Here is a 23,444-nt window from a genome sequence, read left to right as displayed (position 1 = left end):
TGAAATGACTGCTACACTTAACAAAGCGATGCAGTTAGTTTCAGAATGGGTGGCAAGGAATAAGTTAGTCCTAAATTAGTGACCCGATTCAGTAAACTAGGCATATGTTGCAAGTAATGACTTTGCAGGAGAGCCGTTTGAAGGTAAAAAAATGTTTTACCAAAATGCGTTTTTTGGGCAGAAATGCTTTCTCGAACATGTGAACTTTCATGTGCCTTAATATCAAACTTGTATGCCAGTTATTGAGTGTAAGGGGGCTGTTTCAGTAACCTGGTTAAATTATGAGCCTAGTTGGTTTAGCCACAGAAAAAGACAGCAATCATCCCGCTAGTCATGATTGGCTGAGATAAGTGGGCTGGACATGCTGAGAGATGAGTTTGGATTGGTCTGCCATGTAGCAAGCACTTGTCTATTGGAGCTGGTCAGTATGTCTAGGTAATCGTGTCGAACAAGTTTTTAAAAAATGTATCACGTAGTAAAACTGCATAAACCTAATGTCAAGTTAAAGTGTATTGTTCGCTAGCTAACGTTAGCTGGCTGGCTCACTAGCTATTGTTATGTGTATGCTCTCCGCTTTCTGGAGGACTGAGTTTTGAAATCAGTGGAATTCGAGTATGATAGCTAATGAGATGGAGAAAGCACCAGTCTGGATTACATCTTCAAACTAAGGGCAACCATGCATGGCATCAGACAGGAGACGCATCCAACCATGATGTATACGAGTAAGATAGTCTAGCTAGCTACATTCAGATATTACACGTTTCTAATTTTGACAGAGTGGTTTAATTTCAAGTGTACTGTTAGCTAGTTAACGTTAGCTGGCTGGGTCGCTAGCTAATGTTCTGTGTATGATCTTATTCTTTGTATCTCAGACACATTTGCTTGACTAGTTATAGCCATAGAACTGGTTGGTTAGCTACCTGCCAATTCATGCAGGGTAGTAACGCCATGAGTTGTGATTATGGTCCATTGTTTAGCTAGCTAGCTACATGTCAAGACTCCACTATGCAAGTATCCATTTCAGTACAATGTCACTGCAACTGTTGTTAGACGTACTAGCTGGTAAATTCGCTCTGGCTATCTACTCCAATTTCAGACCACGGAAAAGATCATGTAGCTTGCTACATTTTCAGATTTTACGCGTTTCTAATTTTGACAAAGTATTTATTTCAAGTTAACCTCTAACGCCTACCTAACCCGGATCCGGGATCCCCCCCATCACAAAAGCTGACTAGCATAGCCTAGCCTAAAGTTACAGGGATATCATAAAATAAAATGTTCATGAAATCACAAGTCCAAGACACCAAATGAAAGATACAGATCTTGTGATTCAAGCCATCATCTCTGATTTTTAAAATGTTTTACAGGGAAGACACAATATTTAAATCTATTAGCTAACCACGTTAGCAAAAGACAACACTTTTTTTACTCCACCATTTTCTTACTGCATCAGTAGCTATCACAAATTCGACCAAATAAAGATATAAATAGCCACTAACCAAGAAACAACCTCATCAGATGACAGTCTGATAACATATTTATTGTATAGCATAGGTTTTGTTAGAAAAATGTGCATATTTCAGGTATAAATCATAGTTTACAATTGCAGCCCCCATCACAACTCTCACTAAAATGACTAGAATAACTACAGAGACCATCGTGTATTAGCTAATTACTCATCATAAAACATTTCTTAAAAATACACAGCGTACAGCAGATGAAAGACACAGATCTTGTGAATATAGCCAATATTTCAGATTTTCTAAGTGTTTTACAGCGAAAACACAATATAGCGTTATCTTAGCTTACTACAATAGTCAGTCACACAGCAGCATTGATTCAAGGCAAAAATAGCAATAACGTTATAAACCACCAAACGCTATTAATTTTTTCACTAACCTTCTCAGAATTCTTCAGATGACAGTCCTGTAACATCATATTACACAATTCATATAGAGTTGGTTCGAAAATGTGCATATTTAGCCGCACAATTCGTGGTTACACAACGTGATTAGTGGGCAAAAAATCAAGCAATCTGTCCTGCGCCATCTTGGAAAGGCACCTATTCTTATCGAAAGCTATTCATAAACTTGACAAAAAAAATACAGGTTGGACAGCAATTGAAAGACAAATTAGTTCTTAATAATGCAATCGCTGAGTTAGATTTTTAAAATTAACGTTACTAGACATACAGTGTGCGTTACAGCCAGACTAGTGCCGCAATAATGGCGGACAAATCCGTTTACATTTTTCCACATAAATACGGAATAACATCATAAATAGCTCTTACTTTTGGACGAGCTTCCATCAGAATCTTGGGAAAGGCGCCCTTTGTCCAAAAGAATCGTTGAAAGGTTGGAAAACGTCGTCTTCCACGTTGCAATTAGCCGTAAACATTAGCACGAAAGAGAGAGATACCCAACTTCAGACAGGGCTCAGAAAATAAATATCCGAAAATCGCAATATACTGACATAAACTGATATAATTTGGTTCAAAATAACAAGATTATGATGTCTTTAAAGCCTATATCGAATAAAAACAGAGCCGGATATAACTAGTTTCTAAAACCAGAGCTTCTAAAAAGACGTTCCAAGACCCTCTCTGCGCCAGCGCGAAGATCCAAAAGGCTGGACACCTCGGTTCCAATCAATTTATCAACTTTGTGAACTACGTAGAGAGTCCATTTCAAGACTCCCTATTCGCTAACAACCAGGGGAAGGCGTATGCAGTGCATCTCAAGCAATAGAAGACAGTCAAATTTAAAGACAGCTCTGGGAACAGTGAGCAGATTCAGGCATTTTCAAATCCTCATAGGAGAATTGCTCTAAGTATAGTTCTGTTTCACTTACAGACATAATTCAAACGGTTTTAGAAACTAGAGAGTGTTTTCTATCCAATAGTAATAATAATATGCATATTGTACGAGCAAGAATTGAGTACGAGGCAGTTTAATTTGTATACGAATTTGTGCTATGTCGAAATGGCGCCCCCCTAGTGGCAAGAAGTTTTAAAGTGTACTGTTAGTTAGCTAACATTAGCTGGTTGGCTCGCTAACTAACATTATGTAATGCGTTGGGATTCATTGTTTACCTAGCTAGCTATCTAGCTACATTTCTTAACAAAAAAATCATCTTAGTGTGCCAGAGCGCAGAATAACTGCTACATTTTTTAACGCTGAACACCCATTGAATATGTCTGGTGTCAGCAAACGTAATTCAAAGCGTAATTCAATTGTTGCCAGCAGCACTGTGTCATGACGTTGGCCTGGGGGTAGGTTTATAACAGTCATAAATACCTCTCCCCCCCTTTTTTCCTCTCTCTACCCTGCTGATGTGACATTTGAAAATCCTTTGGTTAACATAAAGATTCTGGGAACATCCGAAGGTGGGGGGAAATTAACTATATTCTGGTAATCCGACCAATTGAATGTTTTGTTCGGTAAAGTTCATATTTATATTCAAAAATCTGAGTTTAGGCCGGACGCTACTGTCTCACTTGGCCAAAAGCCAGAGAAAATGCAGAGAATGCAGAGAATATTCAAATAAATTACTACAAAAATCAAACTTTCATTAAATCACACATGAAAGATACCAAATTAAAGCTACACTGGTTTTGAATCCAGCCAACATGTCAGAATTCAAATAGTCTTTTCGGCGAAAGCAAACGATGCTATTATCTGAGGATAGCACCATAGTGAACAGAGAGAGAAGCATATTTCAACCCTGCAGGCGCGACACAAAACTCATGTCTGTGAGTATAACAGAACTTATTCTGTTGACGCTAGCGTCCCACATATCCCAGAAAGTTAAATGTCTGGAAGTAACTGGCAAGTTAGTACAGAACGCTCGGATCAACCCTTAAAGAGATGGGTGGGTCTAAGACTTAAGAGGGTGTGAACAATGCTGAATGGGTGTACACAAAGGGCTCTCCAATAACAGTACCAAAAACATTGAAAAACAGTTATCAAAATGGAGTTTACAAGTTGATCAACTTTCAAAGCAGAATTACTTTCCCATTGTTTCCTCAAATGCAGTGTATGATATATCACTTTGTAGCTCTGAGTCTCTACTTTTATCCGATGTAAAAAAACAGAAATTCAAACGTTGCTACATAAGACCAAATCCAGGTGGTGAGTCACATGTATCAAAAACTAAAAGCATTGCATTTGGGAAAAATCATTAACTAAACCCTAAACCTCAACTAAATCTTGTAATGAATAATACGGAAATTGAGCAAGTTGAAGTGACTAAACTGCTTGGAGTAACTCTGGATTGTAAACTGTCATTGTCAAAACATATTGATACAATAGTAGCTAAGATGGTGAGAAGTCTGTCCATAATGAAACGCTACTCTTTACAGCACTTTCAACAAGGCAGGTCCTACAGGCCCTAGTTTTGTTGCACCTGAACCACTGTTCAGTCGTGTGGCCAGGTGCCACAAAGAGGGACTTAGGAAAATTGCAATCAGCTCAGAACAGGGCAGCATGGCTTGCCCTTGGATGTCCACTACCTTTCAAAAGTTTGGGATCACTTAAAAATGTCCTTGTTTCTCAAAGAAAAGCAATTTTTTGTCCATTAAAATAACATAAAATTGATCAGAAATACAATTTAGACATTTTTAATGTTGTAAATGACTATGGTAGCTGGAAACGGCAGATATTTATGGAATATCAACATAGGCGTACAGAGAACTATTATCAGCAACCATCACTCCTGTGTTCCAATGGCATGTTGTGTTAGCTAATCCAAGTTGATCATTTTAAAAGGCTAATTGATCATTAGAAAACCCTTTGGCAATTATGGTAGCACAGATAAACTGTTGTAGTGATTAACTTCTTGCCACTAGGGGGGTGCCATTTCGACATAGTACAAATTCGTTTCCAAATTAAACTGCCTCGTACTCAATTCTTGCTCGTACAATATGCATATTATTATTACTATTGGATAGAAAACACTCTAGTTTCTAAAACCGTTTGAATTATGTCTGTAAGTGAAACAGAACTAGACTTAGAGCAATTCTCCTATGAGGATTTGAAAATGATGAAATCTGCTTGCTGTTCCCAGACCTGTGGATAACTCTGACTGTCTTCTATTGGTTGAGATGCACTGCATACGCCTTCCCCTGGTTGTTAGCGAATAGGGAGTCTTGAAATGGCGTCTCTACGTAGGTCCCAAAGTTTATAAATTGATTGGGAACGAGTTGGCTGATTCTTTCCACCTTCGCTCGGGCGCATTGAGGACCTGGGGACGTTCTTTTGGAACCATCGGTTATAGATCTCAGACATTTCCGGCTGTGTTTTTATTCGATATAGGTGTTGAAGACATCGTAATGTTGTTATTTTGAACCGAATTATATCAGTTTATGTCAGTATATTGCGATTTTCGGGTATTTATTTCCTTGGCGCTGTAGGAATGTGGGTATCTCTCTCTTTCGTGCTAATGTTTACTGCTAATTGCAACTCTGAAGAGGACGTTCTCCAACGATTCTTTTTGACAAAGGACACTTTTCCCAAGATTCTGATGAGAGTTCATCGAAAAGTAAGAACTATTTATGCTGATAATTCATTGTTCTGTTGAAAAATGTCAAATGCATGAAACGCCATTGCTTGCAGTGTAGCATTGTGTTATCACAGCCTGTATTGCGCAGTAAGGTTAATTTAAAAAATGTAATTCAGCGATTGCATTAAGAACTAATTTGTCTTTCAATTGCTGTCCAACCTGTATTTTTTTAGTCAAGTTTATGAATAGTTTTCGATAAGAGTAGGTGGCTTTCCAAGATGGCGCCGGACAGATTGCTCGAGCTCTTGGCTACTTTTCTCATTGTATAAGCACAATTTGTGCCGCTAAATATGCACATTTTCGAACAAACTCTATATGCATTGTGTAATATGATGTTACAGGACTGTCATCTGAAGAATTCTGAGAAGGTTAGTGAAAAAATTAATATATTTTGGTGGTTTATACGTTATAGCTATTTTTGCCTTGAATCAATGCTGTTGTAATGTTCGCTATTGTGCTAAGCTAATATAACGCTATATTGTGTTTTCGCTGTAAAACACTTAGAAAATCTGAAATATTGTCTTGATTCACAAGATCTGTGTCTTTCATCTGCTGCACGCTGTGTATTTTTAAGAAATGTTTTATGATGAGTAATTAGCTAATACACGATGGTCTCTGTAGTTATTCTAGTCATTTTAGTGAGAGTTGTGATGGGGGCTGCAATGGTAAACTATGATTTATACCTGAAATATGCACATTTTTCTAACAAAACCTATGCTATACAATAAATATGTTATCAGACTGTCATCTGATGAGGTTGTTTCTTGGTTAGTGGCTATTTATATCTTTATTTGGTCGAATTTGTGATAGCTACTGATGCAGTAAGAAAATGGTGGAGTATGGAAGTGGTGTCTTTTGCTAACGTGGTTAGCCAATAGATTTACATATTTTGTCTTCCCTGTAAAACATTTTAAAAATCAGAAATGATGGCTTTATTCACAAGATGTGTATCTTTCATTTGGTGTCTTGGAAATGTGATTTCATGAACATTTTATTATATGATATCCCTGTGGCTTTAGGCTAGGCTATGCTAGTCAGCTTTTGTGATGGGGGGGCTCCCGGATCCGGGTTAGGTAGGCGTTAGAGGTTAAAGAAGCAATAAAACTGGCCTTCTTTAGACTAGTTGACTATCTGGAGCGTCAGCATTTGTGGGTTCGATTACAGGCTCAAAATGGATAGAAACCAACTTTCTTCTGAAACTCGTCAGTATTCTTGTTCTGAGAAATGAAAGCTATTCCATGCGAGAAATTGCCAAGAAACTGAAGATCTCGTACAACGCTGTGTACTACTCCCCTCACAGAACAACACAAACTGGCTCTAACCAGATGCTGGCCTTCTAAGCAGAGTTCCTCTGTCCAGTGTCTTTTGCCCATCTTAATCTTTTCTTTTTATTGGCCTATCTGAGATATGGCTTTTTCTTTGTATCTCTGCCTAGAAGGCCAGCATCCCGGAGTCGCCTCTTCACTGTTGACATTGAGACTGGTGTTTTGCGGGTACTATTTAATGAAGCTGCCAGTTGAGAACTTGTGAGGCGTCTGTTTCTCAAACTAGACATTCTAATGTACTTGTCCTCTTGCTCAGTTGTGCACCGGGGCCTCCCACTTCTCTTTCTATTGCTTGGAAGGCAGTCACGGTTCGTCCTTTAATTAAAGGGGGAGATCATGCTGATCCTGACTGTTATAGGCCTGTATCTAATTTACCCTGTTTATCAAAAGTGTTCGAAAAACTTGTCAATAATCAACTGACTGGCTTTCTTGATGTCTATAGTATTCTCTCTGGTATGCAATCTGGTTTCCACTCAGGTTATGGATTTGTCACTGCAACTTTAAAAGGTCCTCAATGATGTCACACTTGCCCTTGATTATAAGCAATGTTGTGCTGATATTTGTATTGACTTGGTCAAAGCTTTTGATACGGTAAACCATTCCAGTCTTGTGGGCCGGCTAAGGAGTGTTGGTGTCTCTGTGGGGTCTTGGGGCTGGTTTGCTGACTACCTCTCTCAAACAGTGCAGTGTATAAAGTCAGAACATCTGTTGTCTCAGCCACTGCCTGTCACCAAGGGAGTACCCCAAGGCTCGATCCTAGGCCCCACGCTCTTCTCAATTTACATCAACAACATAGCTCAGGCAGTAGAAAGCTCTCTCATCCATTTATAGTCTTATACTCAGCTGGCCCCTCCCCGGATTTTGTGTTAAATGCTCTATAACAAAGCTTTCTTACTGTCCAGCAAGGTTTCTCTGCCCTTAACTTTGTTCTGAACACCTCCAAAACAAAGGTCATGTGGTTGGGAAAGAAGAATGCCTCTTTCCACACAGGTGTGATTAATACCTCTGAGAGGTTAGAGCTTGAGGTAGTCACCTCTTACAAGTAATTGAGAGTATGGCTAGATGGTACACTGTCCTTCTCTCAGCACATATCAAAGCTGCAAGCTAAAGTTAAATCTAGACTTGGTTTCCTCTATCGTAATCGTTCCTCTTCCACCCGCCTGCAAAACTAACCCTGATTCAGATGACCATCCTACCCATGCTAGATTACAGAGACACAATTTATAGATCGGCAGGTAAGGGTGCTCTCGAGTGAATAGATGTGCTTTACCATTCGGCCATCAGATTTGCCACCAATGCTCCTTATAGAACACATCACACTGAACTCTATACTCCTCTGTAAACTGGTCATCTCTGTATACCCGTCGCAAGACCCACTGGTTGGTGCTAATTTATAAAACCCTCTTAGGCCTCACTCCCCCCTATCTGAGATATCTACCGCAGCCCTTATTCTACACATCCAACACCCGTTCTGCCAGTCACATTCTGTTAAAGGTCCCGAAAGCACACACATTCCTGGGTCACTCCTTTTTTCAGTTCGCTGCAGCGAGCGACTGGAACGAGCTGCAACAAACACTCAAACTGGACAGATTTATCTCAATCTCTTCATTCAAAGACTCAATCATGGAAACTCTTACTGACAGGTGTGGCTGCTTTGCAGGATGCATTGTTGTCTCTTCCTTCTTGCCCTTTGTGTGGTTGTCTGTGCCCAATAATCTTTGTACCATGTTTTGTGCTGCTACCATGTTGTGCTGCTGCCCCAAGTTGTGTTGCTATCATGTGTTGCTACCATGCTGTGTTGTCATGGGTTGCTGCCTTGTTATGTTGTTTTAGGTCTCTCCTTTATGTTGTATTGTCTCTCTTGTCGTGATGTGTGTTTTGTCCTATTTTTTAAATATTTATCCCAGGCCCTATCCCCGCAGGAGGCCTTTTGGTGGGCCGTCATTGTAAATAAGAATTTGTTCTTAACTGAATTGCCTAGTAAAATAAAGGGGAAATAAAAACAGTAGCTGCTGCCTTGGCATGGGGATCCATAATAAATACAGTATTGGAACAGGGCTTAGCCATGAATGAAAATAATAGTAGACATGCTTCTTACCCTGGGGTTTCCAGTCTTCTTGAATTTCTGGCCGATGGACTGGTAGGAGGACATGACAACAAAGGTCTGGATGGCCATGTTGAAAATGGCCATGGGGATTAGGTAGGATGCATAGTTGCTGTTTAGAAGAAAAAAGAACACAGGATGTTATGAAACAAGTGCACCTGGGGAGCAAAGATGAATGTTTTACAATACAGAAAGAGAATACTCTACAGTGGCTGGCGAAAGTATTAACCCCCCTTCGCATTTTTCCTATCTTGTGGCTCACAACCTGGAATTAAACAGATGGACAGATACTCCAATCTCCGCTGTGGAGCTTTGCAGCTCCTTCAGGGGTCTCTTTGTTTCCTCTCTGATTAATGTCCTGCTTGCCTGGTCTGTGAGTTTTGCTGGATGGCCCTCTCTTGGCAGGTTTTTTTGTGGTGCCATATTCTTTCCATTTTTTAATAATGGATTTAGTGGTGCTCCGTGGGATGTTCAAAGTTTCGGATCTTTTTTTATAACCCAACCCTGATCTGTACTTCTCCACAACTTTGTCCCTGACCTGTTTGGAGAGCGCCTTGGTCTTCATGGTGCCACTTGCTTGGTGGTGCCCCTTGCTTAGTGGTGTTGCAGACTCTGGAGCCTTTCAGAACAAGTGTAAATATACTGAAATCATGTGACAGATCATGTGACACTTAGATTGCACACAGGTGGACTTTATTTAACTAATTATGTGACTTCTGGAGGTAGTTGGTTGCACCAGATGTTATTTAGGAGCTTCATCGTAAAGGGGGTGAATACACCACTTTTCCATTTTTTATATTATAGATTTTTTTTAAACAAGTTATTTTTTTCATTTCACTTCACCAATTTGGACTATGTCCATTACATGAAATCCAAATAAAAATCCATTTGAATTACAGGTTGTAATGCAACAAAATAGGAATAACACCAAAGGGGATGAATACTTTTGCAAGGCACTCTATGTCTGATGAGTATCTGTAAAACCAGGTACTGTACTAAGGTTGATGTTTGGCTAGACATGGCAGGGCTGAAGATTTTGGCAATCATGTGATGTATTTCTGATTTGTGTGTGTGTGTGTGCCTGTCTGTCCATCAGTCAGTCCTTTTGCAATATGTGAAGTTGTGTGTGTGTGTGTGTGTGTGTGTGTGTGTGTGTGTGTGTGTGTGTGTGTGTGTGTGTGTGTGTGTGTGTGTGTGTGTGTGTGTGTGTGTGTGTGTGTGTGTGTGTGTGTGTGTTACATGTCTCTCTGTATTTTTTTATTTTTTATTATGGATACCCATTTTCTTGGGGTCCAGCAAAATTAAGGCATTTTTTAAAAACATTATATTACATTCATAACAGATTTCATAACATATTAAGTGTGTGCCCTCAGGCCCCTACCCTTCTACCACATATCTACAACACAAAATCCATGTGTATGTTAATTGTGTGTTTGTATGCATGTGTCTGTGCCTATGTTGTGTTGCTTCACAATCTCCGCTGTTCCATAAGGTGCATTTTTTTATCGTTTTTTAAAATACAATTTTACTGCTTGCATAAGTTACTTGATGTAGAATAGAGTTCCATATAGTCATGGCTCTATGTAGTACTGTCCATAGTATGTTCTGGACTTGGGGAATGTGAAGAGACCTCTGGTGGCATATCTTGTGGGGTATGCGTGGGTGTCCGAGCTGTGTCCCAGTAGTTCAAACAGACAGCTCGGTGCATTCAGCATGTCAATACATCTCACAAATACCAATAGTGAGGAAGTCAATCTCTCCTCCACTTTGAGCCAGGAGAGCTTGACATGCATGTCATTAATGTTAGCTCTCTGTGTACATCCAAGGGCCAGCCATGCTGCCGTGTTCTGAGCCATTTTCAATTTTCCGAAGTCCCACTTTGTGGCAGCTGACCACGCGACTGAAAAGTAGTCCAGGTGCGACAAAACTAGTGACTGTAGGACCTGCCTTGTTGATAGTACTGTTAAGAATGCAGAGCAACGCTTTATTATGGACAGACTTCTCCCCATCCTAAATACTGTTGTATCAACACGTTTTGACCATGAAAGTTTACAATCCAGGGTTACTCCAAGCTGTTTAATTCCCTCAACTTGCTCAATTACCACATTATTAATTCAGTCCCTCCAGGATTCCGCGATTCTGTGATCGCATAAATCAATGCAAAATCAACCAATCAGCGCATATATTCAAGCACTTTTAGCGCATAAAAGGGTCCAATAAAAAGCAGGTTTGTAATTTTGACGAATTACTGCACTGTTGCCGTGGAAAATGGCTCAATTCAACCACACGTCAACAAAGTTTTCCCCCCTGGCCTGTCAGCGTATTCACATGCGAAGATGATGTGTGATTGTTGATGGCTGACAGGCAGTACAATGAACAGAAATTTACCAACAAAAATAACAGCTAACGACCGTGCAAATCAATTTCCAAATGTTTATGTACACTAGAAAAAGTCGACAATCAACAGTCACTTTGAATCAGCAAAGCATATGAGAATGTCAGAACAGTTACCACAGCAGCGGCAGATCACAATGACTGAAGTGGTAGCCGGAAAGACTGTGGCAAGCACTGAAAGAATCAAGGTGAGTGACGTTTTTACTCAAACTTTTACTCTGCTAACCTTGGCTTAACTTCACTAGGGTAGGGGCAGCATTCGGAATTTTGGATGAAATGCATGCCCAATTTAAACTGCCTGCTTCTCGGGCCCAGAAGATATGATATGCATATACCTGGTAGATTTGGATAGAAAACACTCTAAAGTTTCCAAAACTGTTAAAATAGTGTCTGTGAGTATAACAAAACTGGTTTGGCAGGCGAAAACCTGAGAAAAATCCATTCAGGAAGTAGTTTCTTTGGGGGTTTTGTAGTTTTCTATTCAATGCCATTACAGTATCCATTGACTTAGGACTCAAACTGCAGTTTCTATGCCTTCCACTAGATGTCAACAGTCTTTAGAAATAGTTTCAGGCTTGTATTCTGAAGAATGAGGGAATAAGAGCATTCGGAATGACTGGACGCTAAAGTGTCGCAGAGCTTTTTCATGCGCTCGTTAGAGAGAGAGCAATTCTTGTTTACCTTTTAAATTGTCTACGTTATTGTCCGGGTTGAAATATTATCGATTATTTAGACTAAAAACAACCTGAGGATTGAATATAAACATCGTTTGACATGTTTCTATGAACTTTACGGATACAATTATAATATTTTTGTCTTCCTGTTTTGACTGTGTTTGAGCCTGTGGATTACTGAAGAAAACGCGCAAACAAAACAGAGGTTTTTGTATATAAATATACTTTATTGAACAAAATAAACATTTATTGAGTAAATGAATGTCTGCTGAGTGCAACCATATGAAGATCATCAAAGGTAAGGGATTCATTTTATCTCTGTTTCTGACTCTGACTCTGTTCTACTTGGCTGGTTACTGTTTGTAATGAATTGTCTAGTGGGCTATGTTCTCAAATAATCGTAAGGTATGCTTTCGCCGTGAAGCATTTTTAAAATCTGACACCGTGGTTGGATTCACAAGACGTTCATCTTTAAACCTATGTAAAACGTGTTTTGTTTTCTGAATTTTTATAATGAGTATTTCTGTTTTTGAATTTGGCGCCCAGCAGTTTCACTGGCTGTTGAAGAGGTGGGACGTCCCACATACCCAAGAGAGGTTAAGTAGGGTGGTCTGCACTCTGTTCTCCCCATTCTGTCTATGGAGAGCGCTGCTCAAATCACAGAGTGCAATTTGTCAGCATTGCCATTTTAAACTCTCTGTAAAACTTAATACGGATCACGAAAGCACAATCTTTCTGGATGTAATTAAAAAAAACAATAATCAACTACAACTCTATTTTCCCGTGTTCTGTTCTTTATCTCCCTTACAACCCTTTATTAAGAAAAAAATCACAATCAAGAACTTTTAAGACAAATTATTAGAAAGAAATATCGATCCTCAAATTGAAAGTGATTAATCAGCTTTGAATCTATTCGTTTTTTTAAGAGAGAGAGTGAGTGAGTGTGTGAGTGAGTGAGACTTTTTGTCTTTCTTTAATGAAACATTCTCATTTCATAAACTCACCCCCCCTTAAAAATAAAAAATAAAAATATATCCTGTACTGCATACATTTACCATACTCACCATTCCCTCTACCACACGATACAAAACAACACCGCACATCACAATAACCAAAAAACCTTACCACTTTTACAACCGTATGTCCAATACATCTTCCCCAGCTATACAGACAACCGCCCCCCAACACACCATATCTCCTGAAACATCTCCACACTTTTTATCATTCTATAGAACTCAAATTCTACCCTAAGGCGCGCAGAGACCATCCCATTAAATAATAGTAAAGGGTCTGTTATCCCCCCACCTTTGACCCTGTTCCTCCTTGTTGGCCAAATAGCCAACTTCGCCTGAGCAAACAGAAAATTCAACAAAAGACATTTGGCTTTCTCCTTATTTGAATACCTGTACCCATTATAAACATCCCAACAGTAATAACTACCCCAAACCTCTCACACAGACATTCCAACAGAGACATTAATTGCATTAACCTGGCGCACACAGAAAACACATGAATAACAGTTTCTTTCATAACACAGAAAGGACACCCCTGCCCAATTCCCAGTTCAACCCGTACCAACCAGCTGTTAGTGGCCAGGGCTCCATGAAGAAACCTCCACTGGAGGTCCCCTGAACTCTTTGGTACTGGGGGTTTGTAAAGCCCCCTCCATCTAAAACCCACCATACTCTCCGCCCCACATACCCCCTGCCAATGATGTGCCTTCACTCCTGTTAGGCTCCTATTGTTCCTTACCTTAACTTCTTTGTGAGCATTTTCACTTTTGGATGAATTGCGTGCCCATAGCCTCCTACTCTGTCCCAGATGCTAATATATGCATATTATTATTACTATTGGATATAAAACACTCTGACGTTTCTAAATCTGTTTGAATGATGTCTGTGAGTATAACAGAACTGATATGGCAGGCAAAAACCTGAGAAAAAATCCAAACAGGAAGTGAGAATTCTGAGACTGGTCAATGTTCAACTCATCGCCTATTCAATTCCCTGTAAGATATGGATCTGTTTGCACGTCTTACGCCTTTCAGTCGATGTCAACAGTCTGTAGAACGTGGAATGAAGCCTCTAGTGTGATGTGGGGCCGGTTGGGAGGTGTTTCAGTCATTGGTCTGGCAGAATGCCAGTTCCTGGTCATGCGCGTTCCAAACGATATCGTCTTGCTTTCCATAACTTCTAGAGACACAAAGGAATTCTCCGGTTGGAAGGTTATTGGATAGTTATGATAACAACATCCTGAAGATTGATTCTCTACTTAGTTTGACCAGTTTATTCGACCTGTTAACCTGGAAAAAACTACCCAGGTCCCTACGTAGTTCAGATAAAATTAGCCTGGAGGCCTTCATTGCCTTGCCCCACCATCTCTACCTCCAACTCACTAATACAACGCTCTAGTTCCCCCAATAGTCTCCTAGCCTCTGAGGATGTACTGTTGACAGAAAAGCCTAATTTTGACTTTCCCCACATCCCACCATTGACTCAGACTCATACTCCTCTCTTCGCTGACCCCACCTTTCCCAAAAGATCTGGAAACTTGAGCAAAAAGTGGCATCTTGTAAGAGCTTTACATTAAACTTCCAATAGGATGCATGCCGGGGCCCTGGTGAAATAGACATCCAAGCCATGATTATGTGGTGATCCAAATACCCCACCAGTAGAATGGTAGCGCCCAACAGCCTATTGCTCCGATTCCTGGACATGTAAAACCGATGAAGTTGGGCTGCACTCACCCTAGCCCCAAAAACCTTCACCCATGTATACTGTCTTGTGTTGGGATGTTTAGTTCTCCAAACATCCACTAGGTAAAACTGATTAATGATGTCCCTTAACACTCCCACTGACACTGAATGAGGCTCTTCCCCATTTCTGTCTTTCATAAAAATCCATTGTACAGTTCCAGTCCCCGCCAACAACCAGCATCTCCTCAGGCGCTACCTGTGAGAGTTCCTGTCTAAGACACCCAAATAGAACCCCCCTCTCTCTCCCTGTGTTAGGCGCATACACATTTATAAAGACAAAACCCATGTTGTTGATTTCTATTTTTACAACAAGCAGCCTACTCCTACACACCTCCTTTGAGGAGCAAATTTTTACAGACAGACCTGATACAAACAGGACTGCCACCACTGCACTAAAATTTGTCCCATGGCTCAACACGTTTGCCCCTTTCCACCAGAGCCGCCAATCGACTTATTCAACACATCACTATGCATCTCCTGCAGAAACGACACCAGTATTTTTTTTTGTTTTACATATTCACCCAACACACTCTTTCCCGCATCTCTGGCACCATTTATATTAAGCGAGCCTACCCGAAGAGTCTCCATAAGAAGTGAGAGAAAAGCCAGCAAAGAAAGAGACCAATAGCAAAGCTCAAAAAGCCCTTGTGTCTTAAAGAAACTATACATCTAAACAGTGTCTGAAGGTAGACCCTTACGCACTGTTGTGACCCACTTCCTCAACCTAAACCGTTTCCTGGGTGAGAGGACACCATGCCCCTCATTTTTTATAGTATTTTGTACTGATCTTACAAACTTTCCCGGATCAGAAAAAAAAGCCTAAAGATGAACTTTTTCCCCCTTGGTCTCATTCAGGAACCTTGTCAGTTCTCTCAACATGTACCTTGACCCCTCTGCTTGACTGGCTGTCAGCTCCGAACCCATTGAAGAGGAGTCTGAAAAAAATAACTCCTCATCCTCTTCCTCAGACTCACTTTCCTCCTCATCTCCATCTCCCATCCTGACCACCTGTCCTTCCTCTTTGGTCAGGGCCTTCCCGCCAGCACCAGGCAAAGGTTCCATGGTGCCTTTGACCACACCCTTTTTCCTTTTCCGCTTGACACCCTCCTCCTCCCCCCCCCTAGTCTCTTACACTTCCCCACTATACTCTCCTCATCCACTAGCATAACCTGACTAGACCCAGCCTAATCTACACCAACCTCCATAGCATGACTAGGCCCAGCATCATCTACACCACCATCCATAGCATGACTAGACCCAGCCTCCGCTACACCACCATCCCTAGCATGACTAGACCCAGCCTCAGCTACCCCACCATCTCTAGCCTGACTAGGCCCAGCCTCATTTACACCACCATCTCTTGCATGACTAGGCCCAGCCTCATTAACACCACCATCCCTGGCATGACTATGCCCAGCCTCTGCTGTCTGCATCTCATTACCCCCTGCACGTTGACCTCGATTTCCCCCACTGGCGCTTGTGCCCTCACCTTGTCTATGGCCTTTATGTGGGCACGCAAAGCTCTTATGCCCAAAATCCTCACACTCAAAACATCGTAGACTATCTGTGCTGGCAAACCCTGTGTAGAGCCCCTCCCCATGCCTCACTTTAACCTGTTTGGGCTGCAGGGGCAGTATTGAGTAGCCGGATAAAAGGTGCACATTTCAAACGGCCTCGTACTCAATTCTTGCTCGTACAATATGCATATTATTATTACTATTGGATAGAAAACACTCTCTAGTTTCTAAAACCATTTGAATTATATCTGTGAGTAATACAGAACTCCTTTTGCAGCAAACTTCCTGACAGGAAGTGGAAAATCTGAAATCGATGCTCTCTTCTAGGGGCTGCCTATTAAAGTCCTTGATATTTATTCGTTTAGATGCACTTCATACGTCTTCCACTAGATGTCGACAAGGAGTGAGAGAAGAAATTGAGTGTGTAACTTGATCTGGGCTCGAATAATTGCTCTTTGTATGACGTGTCACCAGTTTCGTGTTTTCTGGAGAGCGCGTCAAGGGACCTGGATTTGCCTTCTGATAAGCTGTCGTTATGGACGACTAATATCTCCGGCTTTGATTTTATTTGATACATGTGACAATATCATCGTAAAGTATGTTTTTTCAATATAGTTTAATCAGATTATTGAAATTTTTGGGGAGTTTTGCCGTGTTCCGTTCTCTTCCGTTTGTTGACATGGAGAGATTCGCGCCACTTGGCAAGTGTGCTTGCTAAATCGAGAGGGAAAAAGGCTGTTCTAAATCCAAACAACGATTGTTCCCGACAAAGGACCCCTTGTACAACATTCTGATGAAAGATCAGCAAAAGTAGGACCCATTTTATGATGCTATTTCATATATCTGTCGTACATGTGAACTAGTCGTTTGCGCCCAGCTTTTGGGTACTCTCTCGCTATACCTAAGCTGGATGTCGTAATGAAGTTATTTTTTAGAATTCTAACATGGCGATTGCATTAAGAACTAGTGTATCTATCATTTCCTATACAACATGTATTTTTTAGTTATGTTTATGAATAGTCATTTGGTCAGAATATGTGTGTCAGAAAAAGTGTCAGAAAAATATCCGGACGTTGTGGGAAAAAGATGCTACGTTAGCACAATGTATAACCACTGATTTCAGCTCTAAATATGCACATTTTCGAACATTTTCGATAGGACTGTCATCTGATGAAGCTTATCAAGGTTAGTCAAAAATTATATATCTTTTGCTTGTTTGTTACGATCGCTAACTTTTGCTACTGGGGAAGGGCTTGTGTTTCTGGCTATTGTGGTCAGCTAATATAACGCTATATTGTGTTTTCGCTGTAAAACAATTAAGAAATCGGAAATATTGGCTGGAATCACAAGATGCCTGTCTTTCATTTGCTGTACACTATGTATTTTTCAGAAATGTTTTATGATGAGTATTTAGGTATTTGACGTTGGTGTCTGTAATTATTCTGGCTGCTTTCGGTGCAATTTCTCATTGTAGCTGCAATGTAAACTATGATTTATACCTGAAATATGCACTTTTTATGCATTTTTCGAACAAAACATAGATTTATTGAATAACATGTTATAAGACTGTCATCTGATGAAGTTGTTTCTTGGTTAGTTTGGTTGGTTCTTGGTTAGTTAGGTTGGCTTTGTGCATGCTACCTGTGCTGTGAAAAATGTCTGTCCTTTTTTGTATTTGGTGGTGAGCTAACATAAATATACGTGCTGTTTTCGCTGTAAAACATTTAAAAAATCGGACATGTTGGCTGGATTCACAAGATGTGTACCTTTCATTTGCTCTATTGGACTTGTTAATGTGTGAAAGTTAAATATTTAAAAAATATATTTTGAATTTCGCACCCTGCACTTGAAGTGGCTGTTGTCATATTGATCCCGACTTAGGGCTTGCAGCCATAAGAAGTTAAAATGCACATTTAGCTGTTGCTCATTGTTATTCAGAAACATAAACATTTGCCTTTTTGCACTTTTTATATTATGTATTCTGCTTAAAATCATCCTAAAATTGAGCACATTTGACTTTTATTGCTTTATGTAAAAAAACATTGCAAAATGTATTGCCGAATTTCAGAAAAGCTGCCGCAAAATCAAGCATTTTTGGCTGCAGAAATCACAAAATGTTGATAAATCCTGGAGGGACTGTTTATTACAATATTTAGTTGAGATTTTGGGTTTTGTGAATGATTTGTCCCAAATACAATACTTTTAGTTTATGAAATATTTAGGACAAACTTATTCCTTGCCACCCATTCTGAAAGCCAGTGGCATGTCGTTAGTAAAGACTGAGAAAAGTAAGGGGCCTAGACAGCTACCCTGGGCAATTCCTGAATCTACCTGGATTTTGTTGGAGAGGCTTCCATTAAATAACACCCTCTGTGTTCTGTTAGACAGGTAACTCTTTATCCACAATATAGCAGTTGGTGTACAGCCATAACACATTCATTTTTCCAGTTGTAGACTATGATCGATAATGTCAAAAGCCGCATTGAATTCTAACAAAACAGCCCGACAATCTTTTTATCATCAATTTCTCTCAGCCGTCATTTGTGTAAGTGCCATGTTTGTTGAATGTCCTTCGTGCTAAAAATCTGTTACTGTAAAATGGCATTGTATCTGGTCAAACACCATTTTTTCCAAAAGTTTACGAAGGGTTGGTAACAGGCTGACTGGTCGGCTATTTGAGCCAGTAAATGTGGCTTTACTATCCTTAGGTAGGGGAATAACTTTTATTTCCTCCAGGCCTGAGGGCACACACTTTCTGGTAGGCTGAAATTGAAGATATGGCAAATAGGAGTGGCAATATCATCTGCTATTATCGTCAGTAATTTTCCATCCAAGATGTCAGACCCCGGTGGCTTGTCAGTGTTGATAGACAACAATATTTTTTTCACCACTTCACACTTTACAGAATTCAAAAATGCAATGCTTGTCTTTTATTAATTGGTCAGATACAGCATATTTGGATGTGAAGTGTCAGCATTTGTTGCTTGCATGTCATGCCTAAATTTGCTAATCTGGCCAATGAAAAAATCATTAGAGTAGTTGGCAATATCAGTGGGTTTTGTAATGAATAAATCATCTGATTCAGTGAATGATGGAGTGGGGTTTGCCTTTCAAAAACATAGGAATAGCCACAAAACATATATATATATTTTACCTTTATTTAACTAGGCAAGTCAGTTAAGAACAAATTCTTATTTTCAATGACGGCCTAGGAACAGTGGGTTAACTGCCTTGTTCAGGGGCAGAACGACAGTTTTTTACCTTGTCAGTTCAGGGATTTGATTTTGCAACCTTTCGGTTACAAGTCCAACGCTCTAACCACGAGGCTACCTGCCGCCCCAAATATGACCACTTATACACTATATTAGGCCCAGTCTTTGGAACTTTGGTTTTCCTAGATATGGCTACTATATTTTGATCACTACATCCGATGGATTTGAATACTGCTTTCAAACAAATGTCTGCAGCATTAGTAAATATGTGATCAATACATGTTGATGATTTCATTCCTGTGCTTTTTGTAACTACCCTGGTTGATTGAATGATAACCTGAACCAGGTTGCAGGCACTAGTTACAGTTTGAAGCTTTCTCTGGAGTGAGTAGCCAGAAAATCACCCAGAAAATATAACTCTATTGATTTCACACACTACTCTACATATATCCTGATGCCAAGTCACCTTACCTCTATACATATCTACCGCTATCACTCCAGTATCCCTGCACATTGTAAATATGGTTCTGAAACTGACCGTGTATATAATATGCTTACTTACATAATTGTTTTATTATTATTATTATTTTTATATTGTGTGTTTTTGTTCTACCTTGTTATTTGTAGTATTATATTGTTATTGATTACTGCAAAGTTGGGTTTAGAGATTGCAAGAAAGGCATTTAACTGTACTTGTGCATGTGACTTTAAAAACTTGAAACCTGAAACTTGAAACGTGGGTGTGTTTGTCACCTGTCTCCTTTGCTGTAGTCAAGGGTACAGCATGTCCTGAGGGGTTCGTAGTCATACTCTCCCCAGCCGATGAGGGGCATGGCGGACCAGAAGGCGGTAAACAGCCAGATGAAAATAGCCAGAGTGATGGCACTGCTCCACTGTAGCTTTGTCCCTGATGAAAAGCACAACCATAGAAATACATGACTATTGTAGCTGTAAACGGCAGATTTTTTTATGGAATATCTACATAGGCGTACAGAGGCCTATTATCAGCAACCATCACTCCTGCGTTCCAATGGCACGTTGTGTTAGCTAATCCAAGTTTATCATTTTAAAAGGTTAATTGATCATTAGAAAATCCATTTGAAATTGTTAGCACAGCTGAAAACTGTCTCTAACCAGAATATAAAGAGGAGTGGGAGGCCCCACGCAGAGTTGCAAAGAAAAAGCCATATCTCAGACAGGCCAATAAAAGTAAAAGATTAAGATGGGCAAAAGAACATAGACACTGGACAGAGGAACTCTGACTAGAAGGCCAGCATCCCGGAGTCGCCTCTTCAATGTTGACTTTGAGACTGGTGTTTTGCAGGTACTATTTAATGACGATGCCAGTTGAGGACTTATGTGGCATCTGTTTCTCAAACTAGACACTTTAATGTACTTGTCCTCTTACTCAGTTGTGCACCGGGGCCTCCCACTCCTCTTTCTATTCTGGTTAGAGCCAGTTTGCGTTGTTCTGTGAAGGGAGTAGTACACAGCGTTGTAAGAGACCTTCAGTTTCTTGGCAATTCCTCGCATGGAATAGCCTTCATTTCTCAGAACAAGACTAGACTGACGAGTTTCAGAAGAAAGTTCTTTGTTACTGGCCATTTTGAACCTGTAATCAAACCCACAAATGCTGACGCTCCAGATACTCAACTAGTCTAAAGAAGGCCAGTTTTACTGCTTCTTTAATCAGAACAACAGTTTTCAACTGTGCAAACATAATTGCAAAAGGGTTTTCTAATGATCAATTAGCCTTTTAAAATGATAAACTTGGATTAGCTAACACAACGTGCCATTGGAACACAGGAGTGATGGTTGCTGATAATGGGCCTCTGTACGCCTATGTAGATATTCCATTAAAGATCTGCCGTTTCCAGCTACAATAGTCATTTACAACATTAACAATGTCTACACTGTATTTCTGATCAATTTTATGTTTTTTATTGGACATAAAATGTGCTTTTCTTTCAGAAACAAGGAAATGTCTAAATGACCCCAAACTTGTCAACGGTAGTGTGTGTATATACAGTGGGGAGAACAAGTATTTGATACACTGCCGATTTTGCAGGTTTTCCTACTTACAAAGCATGTAGAGGTCTGTAATTTTTATCATAGGTACACTTCCACTGTGAGAGACGGAATCTAAAACAAAAATCCAGAAAATCACATTGTATGATTTTTAAGTAATTAATTTGCATTTTATTGCATGACATAAATATTTGATACATCAGAAAAGCAGAACTTAATATTTGGTACAGAAACCTTTGTTTGCAATTACAGAGATCATACGTTTCCTGTAGTTCTTGACCAGGTTTGCACACACTGCAGCAGGGATTTTGGCCCACTCCTCCATACAGACCTTCTCCAGATCCTTCAGGTTTCGGGGCTGTCACTGGGCAATACGGACTTTCAGCTCCCTCCAAAGAGGAGGGAGCTGAAATTTTCTATTGGGTTCAGGTCTGGAGACTGGCTAGGCCACTCCAGGACCTTGAGATGCTTCTTACGGAGCCACTCTTTAGTTGCCCTGGCTGTGTGTTTCGGGTCGTTGTCATGCTGGAAGACCCAGCCACGACCCATCTTCAATGCTCTTACTGAGGCAAGGAGGTTGTTGGCCAAGATCTCGCGATACATGGCCCCATCCATCCTCCCCTCAATACGGTGCAGTCGTCCTGTCCCCTTTGCAGAAAAGCATCCCCAAAGAATGATGTTTCCACCTCCATGCTTCACGGTTGGGATGGTGTTCTTGGGGTTGTACTCATCCTTCTTCTTCCTCCAAACACGGCGAGTGGAGTTTAGACCAAAAAGCTCTATTTTTGTCTCATCAGACCACATGACCTTCTCCCATTCCTCCTCTGGATCATCCAGATGGTCATTGGCAAACTTCAGACGGGCCTGGACATGCGCTGGCTTGAGCAGGGGGACCTTACGTGCGCTGCAGGATTTTAATCCATGACGGCGTAGTGTGTTACTAATGGTTTTCTTTGAGACTGTGGTCCCAGCTCTCTTCATTCAGGTCCTGCCGTGTAGTTCTGGGCTGATCCCTCACCTTCCTCATGATCATTGATGCCCCACGAGGTGAGATCTTTCATTGAGCCCCAGACCGAGGGTGATTGACCGTCATCTTGAACTTCTTCCATTTTATAATAATTGTGCCAACAGTTGTTTCCTTCTCACCAAGCTGCTTGCCTATTGTCCTGTAGCCCATCCCAGCCTTGTGCAGGTCTACAATTTTATCCCTGATGTCCTTACACAGCTCTGGTCTTGGCCATTGTGGAGAGGTTGGAGTCTGTTTGATTGAGTGTGTGGACAGGTGTCTTTTATACAGGTAATGAGTTCAAACAGGTGCAGTTAATACAGGTAATGAGTGGAGAACAGGAGGGCTTCTTAAAGAAAAACTAACAGGTCTGTGAGAGCCGGAATTCTTACTGGTTGGTAGGTTATCAAATACTTATGTCATGCAATAAAAAGCTAATTAATTACTTAAAAATCATATAATGTGCTTTTCTGGATTTTTGTTTTAGATTCCGTCTCTCACAGTGGAAGTGTACCTATGATAAAAATTACAGACCTCTACATGCTTTGTAAGTAGGAAATCCTGCAAAATCGGCAGTGTATCAAATACGTGTTCTCCCCACTGTATATATATAGTGCATTCAAAACTATGAAATAACACATATGGAATCATGTAGTAACCAAAAAAATGTTAAACAAATCAAAATATATTCTACATGAGAGATTCTTCAAATAGCCACCCTTTACCTTAATGACAGCTTTGGCATTCTCTCAATCAGCTTCACCTGGAATGCTTTTCCAATGGTCTTGAAGGACTTCCCACATATGCTGAGCACTTGTTGGCTGTTTTTGCTTCACTCTGCGGTCCGACTCATCTCAAACTATCTCATTT

General features: G+C 40.4%; 1 protein-coding gene across 1 annotated transcript in view; it reads right to left on the bottom strand.

The window, feature by feature from the left end:
• LOC120045573 (RPE-retinal G protein-coupled receptor-like) overlaps positions 1 to 23,444 on the bottom strand; it is a 34,584-nt gene that overhangs the window by 4,268 nt on the left and 6,872 nt on the right. Inside the window, exons 4-5 of the mRNA XM_038990476.1 lie at positions 20,294 to 20,447; positions 8,983 to 9,100 (exon numbers count right to left, since the gene is read on the bottom strand). Coding sequence (XP_038846404.1) covers positions 8,983 to 9,100; positions 20,294 to 20,447 — 272 coding nt within the window. The remainder of the gene's footprint in view (positions 1 to 8,982; positions 9,101 to 20,293; positions 20,448 to 23,444) is intronic.

This window comes from Salvelinus namaycush, chromosome 4 (genome assembly GCF_016432855.1).
Source record: "Salvelinus namaycush isolate Seneca chromosome 4, SaNama_1.0, whole genome shotgun sequence".
NCBI classification, from domain to species: Eukaryota; Metazoa; Chordata; class Actinopteri; order Salmoniformes; family Salmonidae; genus Salvelinus; species Salvelinus namaycush.
The sequence above is the reverse complement of the archived record's forward strand: the minus strand, read 5'-3'. Positions and strand labels throughout refer to the sequence as shown.